Source organism: Pseudopipra pipra, chromosome 15 (assembly GCF_036250125.1).
Source record: "Pseudopipra pipra isolate bDixPip1 chromosome 15, bDixPip1.hap1, whole genome shotgun sequence".
NCBI lineage: Eukaryota > Metazoa > Chordata > Aves > Passeriformes > Pipridae > Pseudopipra > Pseudopipra pipra.
The window spans coordinates 17,684,399-17,704,957 of NC_087563.1; the positions used below are offsets into that span (position 1 = coordinate 17,684,399).

The following is a 20,559-nucleotide window of genomic DNA, read 5'->3' on the forward strand; positions in this document are numbered from 1 at the left end:
GCATAAGGAAGCACCTTAGGGAATAACAAGGATTTGCATTCTTAATACTGGATAATTGCAAGGACTTAAAATATTATCTTCGAGATGCCATTTCCTAGTCATGCTTTTAACTTATCACAGACAAAGTGATATTTGAGGACATAAAAGTCTTAAAGTGCTACATTTGGACAAAGGACAAGCATGAAGCATTATTTTGCTTGGCATGGTTGCCACTCTTCTAGTTCGAAGCAAATCTACCTTTCAAGAAAGTGAAAAATTTTAAGTATCAAAATAAAATGCAATTATAATGTCTCATTTCTAAGTAAGAATTTACTGAACTGTGTAAGACAGCAGGTCAGACAACAGCTTGCTTGACAGGAGTTCAAATCATGGGAACTGTCCTGCTGTAGCCCTCAATTTTTGCCTGTCAAACCACATCAAACCTATCAGTCAATATTGATCTAACTTCTGCTTCTCAACAATCTTCATTTATTCTAAGCTGAAATCCATTGCAGGTTCTATATTGATTTTGTCTCTTTTCATTTTCTTGCTGTTCATATGGTAAATGTTACTTCTATCCTTCCTAATTCTGTACAAGGACGGCGGGGCAAGAACTGAGCTGATGTACTATTGAATTTCCTGCCAGACTGATGGAAAGACACACAGCTTAGGAACTAAAGGGCAGAAGAAAAACAATCATGGAGGTTTTTGAGCTCAACCAAGACCTGAACACAAATGCTGTCTTGCTGAAGCTCTTAGCACACGAACTGACAAACCAGAACTTACTGAAGTATTTTGTCCTCGGAGAAAGAGTTTAAATGAGTATTTCTAGAGAAGGAACTGTACTTACAAGTGCTGTAGGCAGGCTCACACTGGAGTGACAATATCTGGATCTTCTCCTCGTCTGTCTCCACGTTGAGGTTGGACAGGTACTGCTTCACCTTCCTGGCCATCTGCGCGTCCTCGTAGAGCTTCTTGGCGTTGAGCAGCGAGCTGCGGCGGGCACGCTTCTTGTGGGCACCCCCCTGCACATCCAGCATGTTGGAGTTCGTGCTGCCCTGGCTCAGAGACCTGCAAAACAGAAGAACAAAGCAGTAAAGGTTCAGTTCTCGACAGCAGTGAAGAGCTGCAGTAGCACAGGCCAAAGCAGATTAATACCAATAATCTTCAGTTAGGGCTAGTGCATGCTGATGCAAATGAGTTAAAAAGATGAACAGCAGTAAAACAACACTTGTCTTAAAATATTCTGGTAAACTGAGAGCGGCAATTTGAGTCTAGAACAGGATTGCACATGGAAATGTGGAACTGGGAAGGACGAGGTGCAGTGCTCTGCACAGAACCTGTTCAGCTCCACCAACGAACCACAGGCTTGTGCTGCAGGACCCAGAGCTGACAGGACGAGAGGAAATGGCCTCAAGTTGTGCAAGAGGAGGATTAAATTTGATATTATGAAATATTTCTTCATGGAAAAGGTTGTCAAGCCCTGGAACAGGCTGCCCAGGGCAGTGGCAGTCACCATCCCTGGAAGTGTTCAAAAACACTTGAGAACATGGTTCAGTGGTGAATGTGGTGGTGGTGCTGGACTGATGGTTGGACTCCATCTTAGAGGTCTTTTCCAACCTTAACAATTCCATAATTTCAACTGCAGACTGTAAGAGTGGAAAAACTTATTAACTTTGTTGGTTTGAGAAATTTGGTGCCCACTGTGTGCTCACACAGAAACCCCCTGCAATTAGCTGAGTACAGAAGGGGGTGACTACTGTGATCCTCTTAGAAAACTGGGCTTCTCACAAGGGTTAAACAAGGGGCAAATTATGTTACAAGTACAAAGTGCATTTGATGCATTAACTTCTTTCTTCAAGTAACTAAAACCATCCACAGAAGAGCAGCTCACTAAAAACACATTTCCCAAGAAGGGTGAGGAAGGCAGTGATGACATATGTATGCCCAAACTTGCATTATGAAAAACAATGCTCATCAATACTCCCAATTTTGAGCTCCCACATCTATCAGCAACTGTGGTAAAAATAAATCATCCCCAAAACGTTAAAGAACATGAGTTACTCTCCCTGACAGTCACTCCCATTCACACTGAATGAGTGACCAAACAACTGACCTGGACACAGCTCAAACACACACATCACCTCTGTTTCAACTGCCAAAAGTGTTACAGCCACACCAGTCCTGATGCATTTTTAAATAAGTGGAGATCACAGTATATACACCACACGTAAAGTAGAATGGAAAGTGTCAATAAAGTTGTTTAAAGTTGGGGTTTTGTGGGGATTTTTAAACATTCAGATGAATATTTTAAAGCTACAGTATTTGTGAAGACAGTTATCAAGATCTTGTGTGTTTACAGAATCACAAGTGGCAGAATAAACAACATCAGGCACAGAACTGCCATAATGGCCAAAGGAGTCAGAATGAAACATGTTGTTAGAGCAAATATAAGGAATCGAGTACACTGAGCTTAAAAAAATAAGTAGTGGAAAATAGCTGACTGCAATATTTTCAAAGATGTTAAATAAATCAATCTGAAAGAAAACATAAGCTTCAAAACTGGCAGCAATTTACAGCTTAATTTAATAAGACAGTAATGTTATTGTAGGCAAGGAGCAGCAAAAGGCATGATGGAGTGTTCACAGCTACTCAAACCAAGGGGACACTCCTGTCCCCTATGGATAAGGACAAAGTTGACACCTCTTCTACAGTGATCAGGAAATTATGTTTATTTTTAATGATATAAATATTTCATTGCTTATGTACACACTGTTTTTCTTTCAAGTCTGTACTTGGCTTTTTAAGGCAATTTAATTCAATTTCCTTTAATAATGATTTTTCCCTAATTCCCTCGTGTTCACAGCAATCCCAAGGGTTGGAAATCACACTGGCTCTGTGGCTCCTGGGTGTTTGTCCCCATGAGCTGCCCTGTGAGCACCCAAGGCTGCCAGCCAAGGGCATCCACACCAGTGTCAGGGACCAGTATCCAAACCTGCTCACCCCAGTTTGACTGGCACTGTCCCTCTCATTGTGCAAAGGCACACAGGTAACAGTTTATGGGCAAAAATACACATAATAACACATAAAATACAGCTACAATGACAGCTGTCTTAAAATCAGCACCCTGGGCCAGTCAGGACTTTCCCCAGCCAACATCACAACTCTCATCTTGAGTCATTTCGTTATCCAGTCCTTGCACAGCCAACACTCCCAGGGAAACCAAGGAGGGTTTTGGTGTAGGAAATGTGAGATACATTTTAAATATATGCTAAAAATAACTACTTTGAAGCTTGCTTGAACACAAACTTCAGGGGGGAAATCACTACACCATTATCACAATTCCAAGCGTCCTCATAGTTCAAAATGCAGAATGGCTTCAACTTTTCTGCCACGCGTTAAAAAGCAAGTTATTCATTTCATTTATTTCCCCAAACAGTTTGCCTTCCAATATAACTGCACAGCAGGGGTTTTTTTTATGCATAAAGCCAAAACTCAAAACAATTTATCCACTACACAAAAGCAACTCAGAATTCTTGCAGCCGCAGTAAAACGTTGGCTGTAACCCCTTATTCCTGCTTTCAAAAAAACCACGTATTGCAGGGTTAATAAAATGCATGCTGTATTTCAGATGCATGCACTAACGAGGAGGATGCAGTATGTTAAGAGTTGCATAATCTTTATTTTATCTTAGTTGCATTCAGCTCTACACTTACCCCAAACTTCTCCACCTCTTCTTCCTGTAAGCAAGAGCCATATACATTGAAGCATGTATTTGAACAGAAAAGCACAGGAAAAAAATAAAACAGTTGAGAGTCAGGAAGAAAGATGTAGACAGGAAAGAACAGAAAAGAAAAAATCTCTATACAGCAAAATTCTTCTCAAACAATAACACAATGTTTTCATGGAATGCAAGGGCAGGACTTGGCAAATACTTTAATATGGAAGCACATCTATCAGTTTTTTGTGTGGGTTTAACCTATGAATTGAAAAACCAAACTTGCATAATTTTTTTTTTTTATTTTCTGTAAGTCAAATTCAATTTTGATGGAGTGAGTAAAAACTGTTCAACTCACTCATATTGCAAAAAGTGGGATTAAATTTATTTATTCTTTGTATTAGGCCTGCTGGGAGTGTATGAGAAATAATCATCAGTATTCAAGTTTATGATGTTGTTTTCTCTTGATTGTTTGCTGGAAAACAAGCCAGTTGCCAAATGCACCTTGAAAGCCTGGATGCTCTCTATTAATCAGTAAAGAACTTGTGAGCAAGTCTCATGTTACCACTAATACACATCCTTTCTTGTTAATTTTTCATCTTCAAAAGCATTTATTTGGTGCTTCATAACACAAACTGATAGATCAAACACCAGAGGCAATGAAAATGAATATAAATGATGTGAAAACATGGAATTATTTTCTTTTAATCTTTGGCACTATCTCTAATATTAGATGCCTAAGCAGTTTATGGCAGTGTGCATAATTTAAATTATGGTCATTAAAGTCTGTGCTGTAATTCTAAAAAAACATACTAAAGGTAACTATTTACTACTAAATTTATTTAATGATTGGACTTCATTAGGTCTTAGAAAGTGCATGGGCCATCAGGGAAATTTATTTATAGACTGATTTCAGCTGTGAATGCCAAAGTTTCTGAAAAGCAAATCACAACTTCTCAGCTTTATAATTTTATGCTAAAAATGGAATTCTGCTAAGTCCAATCCAACAGTATGAAGGTGAATCTCCACTGTGAGACAAACCCATCTCTAAATAACTTTAAGAAGGATCTGTTATTGTTGGTTCAAACCTCAACTGGGCCATTTTTAGTCTCCCAGAACCACAGACTGGTTTGGGTTGGAAGGGACCTTAAAGCTCATTTTGTTCCAGCCCCTGCCACGGGCAGGGACACCTTCCACTACCCCAGGTTGCTCAGAGCCCCATCCGGGCTGGCTTTAAATGCCTGTATTTAAAAAAAATACTTCTGTTTCCTGATAGTCAGCCTTGCAAACAAAAACAGGACAGGGCTGATGATCCTCTGTGCATCCTGACCACTGGAACCCAATCTCTTACACACACTCTGTATCCTTGCATGTGCTGTTTCCTTCCACTGCACAGATGTCACTCAACTCATACATCACAGAGAATTACAGCTGGTGCACAGGTGACCCATGCACTGGAATTTTGGGTGGATAAAGCACGTTTCACCCAAAATCTGTCCACGGTGTCTCCTCTGAGCTCTGCACTGCTGGGGGTGCAGCTCATTTTTTGAAGTAGAAACCATGGGGCCACTCAGCACCAGAGACCTTGTCCCCAACTCCCCCCCAGACTGCATCCTGAGTGTCCCCAACTCCCCCCCAAACTGCATCCTGAGTGTCCCCAACTCCCCACCCAAACTGCATCCTCAGGGGTTTTGTCTGGCCCGTCACTTCCAGGCAAACTAAAGTGCAAGGAGAGGGGACCAGCACCCTTCCTGCAGGGATCTACGGGACCAGCACGGACACAGCAGAGTTCCTGATGCTTTTAGTTCAGCCAGTGGGAAGAAAACGGATGCAGGAAGTCATTTAGTTCCACTAAATATAATCCGGAGCTAATCAGCACCAGATTAGAAATTACATTGCTTTTATTCTGCAGTTTGTTAACACAGAGCCTGATGATATTCAGCATCAAGATAAAAAGAAATAATAAGAAAAATAAGCCAAGAACACACCCTCCACCTGCTAAAGCCTGAGAACATCAAACATTATGTAGGTGGAACAAGCTGTGCTCAGAACAAATAAAAAAAATATTTTGTTTGATTTTAATGTTATCAGTGGGCTTTTGTTTTGAAGCAACACTTCAGATTTATATAAGGGTGATTTAGGTGCTTTTTATCTCTCTCATATATAGGTATTATACCTCCCTAACATTATATCTCTCTCAAAACTCTACTGACACTAACGCTTTTATTTAGCAAAAACACATATCACTAAAATTAGAACCTATTCTTCTGTGTGTTTTAAAGACAATAATTTGTTTTATTAGTCATTAAAAGTGGGTCTGGGAAGCATCACCTGTACTGGCATAATTTGATAAAGATGGTGGTTTGGTGGTAAATGTCAATGGTGAGGCACACAATGGAACACCAACGTCCTGATGCACACACAGCCCCAGAGCCCCCCCTGAGACCCCTCCAGTGCCCTTCCCAGTGCACACCTTTGCCTGAACATCACAGCTGGATCCATGTTTGCCGAGGTCATTCGGACAACTTGGCGGATTTCCTTGGCAATCATTCGCAGCTTCTCAAAGTTCACCAGCCCATCCACTTTGGAATCGTTGCCTGCATAATGGAGACACACACATAAGAGAAAAGAAAAAAAAAAAGAGTAAGAAATTCTTTAGAGTGACCCTGTGTTGCCCTCCCTGCCCTCCATCAGCAAAACTTTTAATCAAAACAGCAGGAAAACAGGAAGCTCTGGCAAAACACAAATGGAATCAGGCCCACTCGCAGTACGTTGTATTGGTATCTTGTATTGGCCCTTGTTAACCTATTTCTGAAGTAACAAGTATTAGTAGGAGGAAAAAGTAATAAGTGAACTATGCCCAAGTTCACTGGCATGATGTTAAAATATAAATACAGAACTGATGGGGACAGTATTGCCATTTGGAAAGAAGTTCAAACAGTTCTGAGCCATCACAACCAAGAACTGGGCATATTTGGAAATGTTTCGCCTCAGCCACTTGTGAACAGGACTTTGTGTAAACGGAACAAAATGGAAATGTCTAAACAAAACCTCCTGAAAATGCTGAAAGCAAGAGTAGGAGGTGTTGGAGCTGCCTGAAAGCCACAACATGGAATGAAAACCTGGAAACATCACAGCAACAAGTTTTTTTTTTTTGTGAGAGAATATATTTGAAGTAGTGCAACTACCAGCCAGCACACTCACCTGTGCTTCCAGCCTAAACCTGAGGACAGCTGATGAAGTCTAAGCATTGCTTTTCAAATATTAAAAATACACATTTAATTTTTAATTTTTGTCTAGGATCAGCCTCTTCCACTCAGCATTCCGAGTCCTATTTTACTTTCCTCCTACAAAGGACCCATCAAAAGCATCCCACTGGTGGCAGCTTCCTTAGACACGTGTTGACACGAGGAGCACTGAAGAAAGGGCTAAAGCATATTCAGTGCTCTGCTTGTTTTCTCCCTGTTTGACATTACCTTCATGCAGGAACGTGATATCCTTCTTGACAACGGGGAAAAGTGGGATAATTGGAGGCTGCATGCTCTGGCTGCTCAGGATGTTGCGGTATTTTGCCATGTTTCGAGATGGATCAAAAAGATCTTGAAGGTCTCTGAGGTGCTTTTCATACTTGCTGGGTAACTTTTCCCAAGTGCCTCTGAGCCGAGCTACTGGCGCAAGATTTAACCCACTGCAAGGCAGGAAGGTTTCATGGTTAGCTGTGAGCAGAACTGCTGCATTTCAGAAGGAAGTGAAGGGTTGTTTTAAGGATTAAAAATAGCTTTCCCAAGGTTAAATGTAAAGCTGGCTGGGTGCCAGAGTACAAGTTCATCACAATAAACCTCTGCTGTTTAAACGGGACTGTGAAAATCACAACTGCTTCCTATGCACAAGGTACAGATTTCCAATTACTGCCAAAATAATCACTCTGTAAAACAGGACTAATGTCTGTTTAAGAACCACTTCTCTCCTGTATAAATGGCTATCACAATAAGGGCGAAAGGGGTAGAGAATGAATGAGGTGAAGTAATGGTTGCACAGCAAATGAGAACAGTGCAGAGCTCATCCCAAGCAGAAGTGGGAAGACTAGGAAGAAATTCTTCCCTCTGAGGATGAATTTTTTCAGTTGTTGGTTTTTTTTCCAGATTTTGAAAGCTTCAAAATCTTGTTTTGAATTTGGTTCATTTTTCATACGGATTTCTCTCCATGCTATGCCAAACAAAGCCTTCTCTGACATGAAAAATCCAACATATGCCAGCCCACAGCTCCTCTTTTCCATGCTAGTTTAGGATGGTTATCTTCCTATTTCAGGAGACATATGGCATCAAACTGCTGTGCAGGACAAGGCAAGAAAGACAACCCCTGTGCCATATGCTAACAAAAACATATTACTCTGGAAATAAGGGTAAAACAGTAACTAATTTATTTGCCTTTTTTTTTTTTTACCAAAGTCCACTTCAGTCATGGCCTGATTAGACTTAACTGAGAAGCAGGAAGAGTCATTTCTCCACTACAATAAACCAAGAGAAATTAGGGAGCAGAATATAAAAATGAGATTCAGTATCCACGTGTGTATTCACCATGTAATGAGCAGCCCCAGCCCCAATTGCTGCCCAGTCCCTTTGAAGGAAATTCATGAATTCTTTAACGTGTGACTAACCAGAAGCCAATACCCTTTGATGAACTGGTTAGACATGGAAGAAAATATTTTATAATGGCATTTTCAACAATGGTGCTGGGATACAGCACAAATCCAGATCTTTATCTGATGAATCACAGTGCCTTTTTTTTTTCCCTAAAGTAAAGGCTGGGTGTAAGATAATTACAAATAAAGGAAATGCTGAACTCATGCTGTTAAAGTAGCAGCATCCAGGATAAATCAGAAGAGAAAGTCTAAATGTGCAATTGAAGAGGGGAAAAAATAAAATAGACAAGCAAGCAGATGACAGGAAAGAATGAAAAGGAAAATTAAGCCAAAACAAGACTGATTTGAGGAAGTCCTTACAATGGAAGGAAGAAATGAAGTAATCTCATCATCACAGATACGACTCAAAAAAAGTAACAATGACTGACAAAGGGAAGGGAAATTGGGTGCCAAAATCACGGAAAATGACACAGTGCTCAGGCAGGTTCCTGAGGTTCATCAATCAAACAGTGCTTTGTCCCAATCTTCTCTTTCCCTGGGAGGTAACAGGTAAAAGAGAGACTGTCACATCCAGCACCTCAATGGGACTGAACGGCTGTGGTGACAATCCAAATCCACCCTGGATCAGGCTGGCTCTGGAAAACCACCCAGACCCATCTGTAACGTGCCCAGGATGGTCCTATTTCTTCCCTTTCAGCTTAGATTACCAGAATTGCCTCTGACAGCACCAATCAGAGCTGAAAAACGGGAACTATTTTACCTTATAACCGCGAACATGGAATTGAAGTTCTTGCATTCTCGACAGTGGAGAGCGATTTTAATGAAATGCTTAATAATCTTCATTCTTTTGAGCTGGTTGGGCTCTGCTAAAATTTCCATGGCAACCCAGAAGGTCTCTTGGTTTATGACATCCTCGAACTGTTTGAGGTGAGCGTTCCCTGTTTTGGAGTCCAGCTTGTAGAGGTCATCGATGTACTCCGTGGGCTCGATGTTGCGGAACAGCTCGAAGTCCCTCATGGAGAGCTGGGTGGCCACCTCGATGGTGCTCAGCTGGAGCAGGGAAATTTGGCTCTCCCGGAGCAGCTCCTGAGCATCCTCGTCTGAGCATAAGGTCTCTGTCTCCATGTTGTTTTTTAGATAATACCTGGAGAATAATGGAGTGACAGCGACCCGTTAGAGGTGCTCTTCAGAGGGTTTGTGAACACAAGGACGTTGAACTGCACCAATCAACGTGGGCATTACAGAGACAAGAAGGGACAGGATAACCTTGTACTTCAGCTAACGTAAAATAACATCATTACTTGAGCAAACAAACATTTCAAAAGCTGTTTTAATCTACCTCTTTGTTATCATTTCATACCGTACTCTGTAATATGCTGTAGTGTTCACCTTCAGAAGAAGGTCAGTTACTTTTCCATTTGTAAATTCAGCAGTGAAAATTACATTTTAAATATACACTAGTCCCGAGAAATCTCCTGTTAATGTCTTTCTCCATTTCTTACACAAATTCAGTGTGGTTTCTTCCATAAATTTACTGTGGCATAGTAATATTTACATGAGGCACAGAGTATTCAGGAAATGAAAATGTATCTGGAAAATTCATTTCCACAGTCCCAAGCAGATCACTTTCAGATACACAAAAGTTTATTACTCATAAATTCCCTCTTGTTGCCTAGCAAAGACAACTACAGAGTTTTTCACTTTAATAAACTTTCTTCTGGTCTGGATCAGGTCATCAGATAAAACCAAAGCACTTAACGTTTCAGAAGGATTCAGAACAGTTTACATAAAAATGGCAGAATTTATCTCAGGTTAGAATCAGTTCATTGCAACACAGCACTGAGGAAAGAATTAATTGTATGCTTTAATCCTCCAGTACATGTGGGAAGTGTCAGAACAAATATAAATTTTTTCTCCAAGTGTAAACCACTATATATGTTATATAGCTGATCTGCTAAATTTAGCTGTCATCAAGCAAGCTGGCTGTGGATCTGGGGAGGAGTTTGGGGTGCATAAGACGAAGGTGACACAAGAGGAGAGAGGAAAGTGTCATTTATTGGTATTTGACTGCTTGTCCTTCTAACCTGTCTACTTTAATTAAAACATCCTCCGTGGTGATCTCGGGGGTCCTTTCCAACCTTAATGCTCCCACGATGTTTTAATCCTAAAAGGCAACTAAAAGCAGAGCACAAGTGCTGTGAGGAGAGGCTGAGGGAGCTGGGGGGGCTCAGCCTGGAGAAGAGGAGGCTCAGGGGAGACCTCCTCACTCTCTGCAACTCCCTGACAGGAGGGGGGAGCCGGGGGAGGGTTGGTCTCTTTGCCCAGGCAACTCTCAGCAAGACAAGAGGGCTCAGTCTCAAGTTGTGCCAGGGGAGGTTTAGGTTGGATATTAGAAAGAATTTCTTTCCAGAGAGGGTGCTCAGCCATTGGAATGGGCTGCCCAGGGAAGTGGTGGATTCTCCATCCCTGGAGGTTTTTAAGATGGGACTGGATGTGGCATCAGTGCCAAGGGCTGGACTTGATGATCTCGGAGGTCCCTTCCAACCCAGCTGATTCTGTGATTCCACGATTAATCCTAAAAGGCAACTAAAAGCAGAGCAAACCCAGGGCACATTTACCGTCCGTTGAGCTGGATCCTGTCGGCCAACTTGGAGAACTGATCCGGGAGGCGCCGCTGTTTGATGACGCCCTCGGGGCTGACGGACACCTCGCACAGGGAGTAGGTGTCAGGGGCCCCTGTCAGGTTGAACTCGTGCACAGCGTGGCTCACCACCTCCTTGGCTGTGGTGTCTTTGCTGATGATGATGTAACAGCTCTGCTGATCCGCTTTGAAAACTCTTATCACTTGATCCGGGATATCTAAAAGAAGAGGAACACCTTTGATGGGTGAAGTTACTTTTCCCCTTGAAAAGACACATTGTTTGGAGAGAGGCTTTTCACAAGGGCATGTGGTGACAGGACAAGGGGGAATTGCCTTAAGCTGAAGAAGGGTAGGTTTAGTTAGATTGGATATTAGGGAGAAATTCTTCCCTGTGAGGGTGGGGAGGCCCTGGCACAGGTTGCCCAGAGAAGCTGTGGCTGCCCCATCCCTGGAAATGTCCAAGGCCAGTTTGGACAGGACTTGGAGCAACCTGGGCTAGTGGAAGGTGTCCCTGGCCATGGCAGGAGGTTGGAACTGGATGGGCTATAAGGTCCCAACCCAAACCATTCTGTGACTCTCTGACTGTCTCATTTGATAGTCAGAGAACAAAACAAAAACCAGCTGCTGGGAAACAAAAGCCACGCTGGACTTGAAAAATATTAAAATATTCTGCTTCTTCCTTCAACTTTGAGAGGAAAAAAGAAGACTCTTCTCATCAGGGCTTTTCCACAACTCAATTCCTTTATCATCCCATGACCACAATCAAAGTACAAGACACTCAGTATGTCCCTGAGCTGTGCATCGTGCTTCCCAGCGGGCCTCAAAAACTTTGGCAGCATCATTCCTTCTCTGGCTCTTGTGTGTTTGTGAGAGCCAGGTCCACACACGTGCCAGGGCACGTTTCCCAGGGATGGATGGGCTTGGGGTGGGAGGATGTGAAGAGGAAAGGAGATTTGGTTGCTCCCATAACTAGCTGTGAGCTTTCACACTCGCCCTCTCCCCCTGAAGGAACTAAGCTGCTGCCAGCAGTTAATTCTTTGGCTGGTATACTTATTTATAGCACATTTTATGTATTATAAATGCATTAGAGAACAGCTTTATCTGAGGCAGCCTACAGCAGGAAATAAATATCTACAGAAACATGCATTTAATCCACAGCTTGATGATTGCAAATAATTTGCTCCATTAGTTATTACAGAAAGCTTGATTTTCAAAATAAAACTCACTGGAAAAAAAATGTTCAGAGTAAAAACACACACTAATTCCAAGCACAGGGAAACCTAGCTTTTCCCCCTCCCTAAAGTCTGAAGACTAAACTTCACATTAATTTTCCTCTAACAAAATCCACTGTGACCTTGGGATAACTTTTTCTTGTGTCAGGACTTAATGGTGTCATGGGGACAAGTAGCAGGAATTTCAGGGCAAAAAGTTAAGCAGGTAGTCTGTGGTCCAGTATCAAAAGTTTCTACCCATTGGAAAAAAGAAAGGTTCAATATTAGTTGTAAATAAATTTGAAGATGGGAGCAAATAGGGTTTTGAAAAAGAATCTGATTGAAAGCTAATTCTTCTAACAGTTTCACTATTAGGGTTATCACATTACCAGGGCATTCTCATTAGTAGTTAGGGACTAGCTGAATTTGAAAAGCTCAATATATACATGAACAGGGGCAATAAAGGGAATAAATAACTATTCTGTCCTTGTTTCAGAGAGAAAGTGGTAGAAATGACATCCTGGATAATCAGGGAAGTGCCCGCACTCATAAAAATCATAATAAATTAACAGAAAAGGGAAACATCTATACTTCAGTATCAACATACCTAAAAATCAGAACACACTCAAGGTGTAAGACTGAAAACTGAAGTTTAATTTGGGGGGAAAAAAGAAAAAAATAAAATAAAAAATAATCACTATGCAACCAAAACAATGCAACATGTGACAGGGGAAGGAAACATAAATTACAGGCACATGTCTGTCTTCATGGTCTTTGCTTTTAAGCAGGTAAACATTATTAAATTAAATGGTTTTTTATGCATTGTTCAGCTTGTGTTGACAATACAAAGCACATTTCCAGTCTGCATGCACAGCATTTTAGTTACAGAGTCCAACAGAAGAGCAAATTAAATCTCAAACTACGTTATCATCCAAAACCTCAGCTCTATAAGAGATATAAGCAACTTCATTCCTTCAAAGCAAGGCCACAGAGAAGAGAAGAAACTGCCAAAGGTCATCCAGTGTTTCAGTGGCAGAAAAGGGAATAAAATGCAGGTCTCAGCACAGCACTGTGCCTGTGTGAGAACCTATGGATTTGTTTTATTTGAGGAAGCTTACAGGGCACAGGGCTATGGGATGCCCTACAGTAATAACTGTGTCAGTGCAGTGTCTGGTAGTTTTAAGTTTTCAGGCAAGCCATGCAATATTAAGGTCTACAGGATGCTGAACATCAGGATACTTACAGTAAAACCCAACAGCTGCAGGCAGGAGAAAAAGAAGAAAACTGTGTCAACAGCAAATCGAGATTCAGATGTTTACAAAACTTATCAAGTGTACACTGTCAGAACTAGTTTGGTTTTCTCTGCTCTTTAAACATGGCAGCATATTTGTTATAGCAAACCTGAAGTAAAGGCAATCTAGGTAGACATGTCCCTGCCCATGGCAGGGGGGTTGGACTGGATGTCCTTTAAAGGTCCTTCCATCCCAAACCAGCCTGTGATTCTGTGATTGATTCCAAGATGAACTAGTTATCAGACAGCAAAAACCTGGAACTGCAGCAAAAAGGGAACTTTTCTGCTATGGATATTTATGACCTGATAGGATATATCTGGGTACATCCCTTCTAAAGGGGAAATCTGCAAGTTTACATAAACATAACTCACAGCCACAAGGCACCTTACAGACTGTGTAATTATGCACAGAACTTACACTTGAAATAAGGAAAAAAGATTCTGACTTGACATGTTTACAGGAAGCTGCATATCACAACAAATAACTCCTGCAGCCACCCCATAAAGTAGATTCCTACAGCAACAAAAGCCCACACTACACATCTCAAAACATTTTAAAGGTTTTTAGACACACAGTTGAACATACATAATGTTTGTAAAACACAAAACATTAACATCACTGTGTTGGTAGCACAGCAGTCCTATTCTATCCACAACACTGCTTGAAATATATACTGGCAGATGGACGAGCCAAAGCACCAGTACAGGTAAAAGAGAAAGGTGTGGACAAGGACAATCTGCTTCCACCAGAGCAGATTTACTCCAGTGAATCAATGTCTTTGTAAAAAGAAGTGTCACATTACAAAAAGAGCATGTAGGAGAGGTTCAGGCAGTGTGGATTTTCAGCAGAGCTCCAGTGTGGCCCTGTTGAAGCCACAGGACAGACAAGTAACTGCACTCAGCTCATGTGATGCTGGTGAAACGCATCATTTTCCCCCCTGCCCCTGCCCTGTTAATCATCCTGTACAAACCAAGCTCCGTCTGCTGTTTTACCTGAGGGGTTAGAGAAGTCCAGGATGCTGGTTGTGGGCTGGAGCAGGTCAGGGCTGCTGGAGGAGAGGGTCCCTGGGATGGGCATGATGGCCAGGCTGTGGCGGCACTGCCGGGTGCCCACGATGCTGTCGTCCTGCGACTGGCTCACGCTGCCGTCACTGCAAAACAGCTCTGCCTCACTCATGGGCACTCAGCTCCTGCTACTCAGCTTGGGGTGAATGAAACTAAGGGAAATAATGCTGTTCAGCTGTTTAATTACATGTTGTAGACGGGGTTTCAAAACGAGGACAGAGAGGAAAGAGATTTGAAATCGTTCGCGGGGAGAGAAAAGATGTTTTGGTCTCGTTCTGTATTTATGGGGCAGGTGACATGATTTTTTAAAAAACATAAGTAGAGTGGACATAAGGACTAGAGATACTAAGCAATTAGTATCTCTTAATGGCCTTAGCTGAAGGAGGGGAGGTTTAGATTTGATCTTAGGAAGAAATTCCCTGTGAGGGTGGGGAGGCCCTGGCACAGGTTGCCCAGAGAAGCTGTGGCTGCCCCATCCCTGGAAGTGTCCAAGGCCAGGTTGGATGGGGCTTGGAGCAACCTGGGCTAGTGAGAGGTGTCCCTACACTTGGTAGGGGGTGGAATGGGATAGAATGAATTGGGTTGGAAGGGACCTTAAAGTCTATGTTTCCACGATTAAAGCATCACAACCTAATGAGGAACAACAACTTTTTGGCAGAAGAGTCTGACAAACCTGAACAGTTTTGGAGGCAAGATGCTGAAACGGGTCTTGTCTAAGATTTTCCTGATTCTGTTTCTGCCACCAGATACAGTGTTTGCTTTCATCTTCTTGTTTCCTTTTTCCCGGGGAAACATCTGTTCCACATCTCCAGGCATATCTGGGATGGAATAACGGTTGTTTTTCTTTTCTGCAATTTTTGGAATATGTGGAATTCCATTCTTCTCTTGTCCTATCCTGCAGAGCAGCTCCTTGAACACTGTGAGAGAAGACACAATCGTTGTGAGTTACCTTTGCACGCTCAGAACTTCACAGGAAATTCTTCTTTCCCCCTCAAACCTTTTGCTTTCCACATCCCAGATTGATAATAAGGATTCAGGGTAATCAGCACCATGTATTTATTGGCTTTTTTGTTTGCCTGGTTTTGGTAATGGAGTGCAGATGCTTCCTCAAGAATAACTGCAGCACAGACTGAGATTTTCCCAAACTGCCTTTGTTTGCTTTTCCTAACACTACTGAACAGAAACTGCATCAAATTTCCTGCTGCATTTATCAAGCTAAGCCAGTCTATTACCCACACTGACGTTCCCAAAGATATGATTCCACAGAAATGTTTATGTTCTTCCTGTTTCTTTCCACATACATAAGGTGAAAAAAAAAAGTTCAAATTGGTTTTTCAATATCAATTATTTCTTTAAAGATCTTTTAAAAATCCTTTGAAATCACTCAAGTCAGAAAGTCAGTATTTTCTGTTGAAAACATGGTGATACTGGAAGAATGCAGAACTGTACACAGTAAATTACTCAGACTGTCCCTATGAACAGGGAAACCACAGAAAGTACAGAAAGTCCAGTTAAATTGCATAATTCTATTATATAATAAAACTTATAAGTTTTCCCAGTCTACATTTGAATATAACAACAGGATTTGCTCATTGCCAGCACCAGGCACTTAGCACTCAATTAAAAAGTCACTGTATAATAAGTATCACTGTTGAAAAAAGCTTCAAGACATGAATCCATTAAAATTTATCCAAGAAATCACCTTGAAATTCTGTCAGCCAGTAGGAAGAGATCAGAACCCATTTGTAGATGTATGTTGCTTATATTTATAATACAAATGAACAACCTCTCACTGTCTCAGTTACAGTGATGCTTCATTTCATGTCCTTTCACATTAGTCTGGACCACTGATGGTGGTTTTATGCTCTTTTTGAATTATGCTAATAATCAACTGCTGAAACTCTTTACCCATGCAGGGATAAACATTGAATAATAATTGAAAAGAAAATCAATAGTGAGCAAGGGCAGGTAACTGGGGGAAGAAAATAAGGAAATCATCAGAAGATCTTGGATGCAACTATGGGGGAAGGAGTTATTCTGTGCACAGCTTCTGTAGCTCTGGTTATTCTGAACAGGATCATGGAAAAAGAACAGATGATCTGACTGAGATTTTAAAGAGGTATTTATGTGTTTGTATTCATGATGACAATTAGGAGCCAGCATTTATATGCCACACCACTTTTTATATCCCCTTTTCAATTTGAGACATAAAGGCAATTTATCCTCTCGTCCTCACAGCCATTATAAAAACTTCTACAAAACCCCAGTTTTACATCTTTGCCATTTCTTGGCAAAAATATTTTGGTCCAGCTCCCTTGGCTCAGCTTCAGCCACACAGCATGGAGGGACAGTAAAGCAGCTTAAACAGTCACTGAGGGTTTCTCAGGGAGGGAAGAGCTGCCTGTGCTGGCTCTGTGCCCCTCAACGTGCAGCCCTTGGCACACGAGAACTTATCCAAGCAAACAGAGGCACAACAAGGGGACTTCTGCACAACTTCTCACTCCCAGAGCGAGCTGGAAAGGAAGGTGGAATCCTATTGCACTTCTAGAGCCAGAAGGAGTGGAGCTGTTCCTTCACATACACAAGGAACATATCATATATAAAGTCTACTCACCAAAAATGTTTGTTTTTACAGTAATGGAGAGATGTGTGTTGTTCCTTAAGATTTCCAGAGCTTTCACAAAGGTAATGTTCTCAAAGTTCTGTCCATTTACTTCCATTATCTTTAAGAAAAAGTAAGAATTAAGCTATTAGGAGAACATCTGTTTGACAGACTTAAAAATACAAAGGTGATAATACAGGCACAGTAAGAACTTTCCAGAAGTTCTCATATGATCTTTACAGCAGTCTCAGAATCAAACCATTCCTTGTAAAATAACTATTTTCGTCATGTCAGTGAAGTTATATGCTGTGAATAAGACAGGACCGCCATTTCTACCTGACAAATGCTTGAAATAACTTTATTTTTTATGGTAACATGACATTCTTGCAATTAATCAGGAATTTAGAATCAGAAATGTAACAGATATAAATGGAAGCTGAGCTGTGGCATTCCCAAGAAAACCCCTGTACAACCTTTTTGTTGAGAACACCAGAGGTGGCTGAACCAGAATATTTAAACTAACATTACTGCTTTTACCTGATCACCACGCTTGAGTCCAGCCTCTGCTGCTTTACTGCCCATCTCCACAGTCTCTACAAAAATACCAAAGCCCTTGTCACTGCCCCCGAGGAGGCTGAAAAACAGGGGGGAATCTCTGGAAGGTTTTTGCAGCGTGATTTGTCTCCATTTTGCTTTGGCAGCACAGGCAATATTCAACAACCTGAGATGGCCTTTCATCTTCTGTAACACAACACACAAAATGCAGTGCTTTTATCAGAAATGGAAAAACAGTTATGAAAAACACCCCAAGTGCCAGCAAATAGATTTTTGATGCCATGTATTAACATCTTACTAAATAAACCTTGTCCTCTTTTGCAGAAATGCAAAAACCCATAAATGAGTGCCATAGGTACTCCTTTATATGGCCTTTATATCTAAATATATATATATAACAACAAATATGCCCATGTTAAAAGCCACCTGTAGCTGTTACATTTATAGACTGCAGTGTGTGAGGCACTGGTAACACTGGAAAATTGAAACATGGTATTAGAAAATGTGACACTCTTTCTTTTTGGCTCCTACCGTATCTTCCAAGTTCTTTTCAAATTCTTCCAGGAATCGAGTCATGGCAGGATCTCCTTCAAAGTCATTAAAATGATTGTTCACCCACAGTAAGACCACTCTGGTAACCTGTAAAAACAGAATAAATTCTGTGTGTGTAAATATATGTAAATCCACATATACACAAGGGTATCTATGATTCTTCTCCTATCAGCTTTAATCTATAAACAAAGAAGAATACCTGGACATGGCAGAATAACATCTGACAGATTACTGTTAGGTTTCCTTCAGCTCATAACTAGAACACATAAAACCACTGGCTAAGAATTTTACTGCCATAATTTTCAACATATTGACACGACACAAGTTCCAGACTATCCCCATTTTTCATGTGTGTGCACAGGGTTACAAAGAGCTGAACCTGGTTCTATTTCTGGAAGCATTTTTACCAACTGCACTTGTCTTGAGCAGAGTTTATTTGAAGTCCAGAGTTTGTAAAAAGCTGCTCAAACAAAATGTGCTCAAAACACTGGAAAGCTCTGCAGTAGAAATCATGGAAAACAAGCACAATGCTGTTGTAAAAACAAAACTGGAATGTCCAAGAGAACCTGAATGCAATTCCCTTAAATTTCTGGTGAAAGAGGATTTCAGAGACTGGCATTTACCTCTTTATATTAAACAGAAAACACTATTTATCATTCTGCAGAAGAGAAGCAGCATCACACCTGATTTTGGATAGCACACCATCACACACAACACTGGAGAATCCTTTCTTGATTTAAGTGAAAAATACTCTGCTTTAAAATGTTTCATATAAAATAACTGAAGCATAATCCTAGTTTATCACAATAGAAAAAGGAATCCATCTGAACACATTTTCACCAGAAACACTGATCTCTCAGACTCAACCAACCTTATCCCTGAGGCTGTCCACTGTGAACCATTCCAAGAGTTTATTTCCAACTTCCAAGGGGCTTGCTAGAAATGTTCTGTATGTTAAAAGGAAATCTTCAATGTAGGTGGGATCCACAATAGAATGTTCTTCTATTAAGTGCATGATGAGTCGCTCGGGTGTTGCCTTAAAAAAGTAAATGCAAAAAATAACTGGTACCTCTCATCTCTACCTCTCCCTAGAGAGTATTTCAACATAAACCCAGGTGAACAGTATAATATCTTTACAAAGTTCAACTATGGCAAGCTCAGGAGAAAACACACCAACATGTTTAAATCAAATCTTCCTGCTTCTCTCAGCCCAGATTTATTTACTAATGAATAACAGTTTAATAGATTAGTGGAAAGCATAGAAAGACATTCACCTTGATAACTATGTGGCCTTTCCTGGTTCCACTGCGATCCAGCTCCCTGTGCTCCTTCACCATCACAATTTCTCCCTCTTCCTCCACTTTATGAGTGTTTTTTTCCACATGGTTCAGAATCCTCCAGTAGTCTTGCTGGGCTATACACACAAACTGTCCCCAAACAACAAGAGACTGTGAATAAACATCTAAACCATGAACACATGCCCTTCTGCAGGCTGAACAACCCCAGCTCTCCCAGCCTGACCCCACAGTAGAGATGCTCCAGCCCTCTGAGTATCTTTGTGGCCTCCTCTGGACCTGCTCTAAGAGGTCCATGTCCTTGTGCTGAGGAGCTCAGAGCTGGAGCCAGTGCTCCAGGCAGGGTCTCATGAGGGGGAGAGTCCCCACACTTCTGATGCAGCCCAGGACGCAGTTGGGCTCTTGGCTTATATCCAGCTTTTCATCCACCCCATCGTATCTTAGGATAAAAGTAGTCTGTTTTCTTTTATTAGATGTTAAAAAATACAAAGTAGTTGTACAGAATTGCAATCTCACCTGACAATCATCTACTTTGGTTCTGACCACTCCATTCATGTACTGTTTGTCCAGAGAGGGAGTAATCCCAAAACTATTTCCCATACAGAGACTCTCGCTCTTCCCATCAGGATAGCTGATTTCCACTGTGCCATTTAAAATAACATACCAAGAATCGAGCTAGAGGAAGAAAAAGAACCAAAACCAAACAAGTGAAGCTAATTCAACAACTTTTCTAAGCTCTTATCTCAGACAGGCTCATTCCTGCACTCTCCAGTTTGTTGTCCCCATGGCTCTGCAACATTTCATTCACTGAAACGGTGCAGTGGAAGGCAGCAATGGAAATGACTGAAACAAGAATGCTTCATTCACTTCACAACTAATTCCAGAGAGAGGAATGCTGATGAAGAGATTGCTTTTTTAATCTGTGGGCTAATTGCTATGATATATTTATACCATTTAGTGAGAGTGAACACTCTTCCCCTGGGCACCCATTTGGTCACTACCAGAGAT

At 41.3% G+C, this 20,559-nt stretch overlaps 1 protein-coding gene across 7 annotated transcripts in view; it reads right to left on the reverse strand.

Moving 5' to 3' along the window:
• Positions 1-20,559, reverse strand: part of RAPGEF6 (Rap guanine nucleotide exchange factor 6) — a 114,452-nt gene that overhangs the window by 15,250 nt on the left and 78,643 nt on the right. For 2 of the 7 annotated variants that reach the window (XM_064672248.1, XM_064672244.1), the window contains exons 10-24: positions 20,068-20,226; positions 19,531-19,683; positions 19,128-19,292; positions 18,236-18,343; positions 17,687-17,890; positions 17,162-17,270; positions 15,221-15,464; positions 14,476-14,633; positions 13,435-13,449; positions 10,958-11,198; positions 9,100-9,483; positions 7,174-7,385; positions 6,171-6,294; positions 3,696-3,719; positions 830-1,050 (exon numbers count right to left, since the gene is read on the reverse strand). In XM_064672248.1, the coding sequence (XP_064528318.1) occupies positions 830-1,050; positions 3,696-3,719; positions 6,171-6,294; positions 7,174-7,385; positions 9,100-9,483; positions 10,958-11,198; positions 13,435-13,449; positions 14,476-14,633; positions 15,221-15,464; positions 17,162-17,270; positions 17,687-17,890; positions 18,236-18,343; positions 19,128-19,292; positions 19,531-19,683; positions 20,068-20,226 (2,521 nt within the window). Of the gene's footprint in view, positions 1-829; positions 1,051-3,695; positions 3,720-6,170; positions 6,295-7,173; positions 7,386-9,099; positions 9,484-10,953; positions 11,199-13,434; positions 13,450-14,475; positions 14,634-15,220; positions 15,465-17,161; positions 17,271-17,686; positions 17,891-18,235; positions 18,344-19,127; positions 19,293-19,530; positions 19,684-20,067; positions 20,227-20,559 lie in introns of those variants that run through there. The other 5 variants (XM_064672250.1, XM_064672245.1, XM_064672246.1 and 2 more) reach the window with 4 other exon arrangements.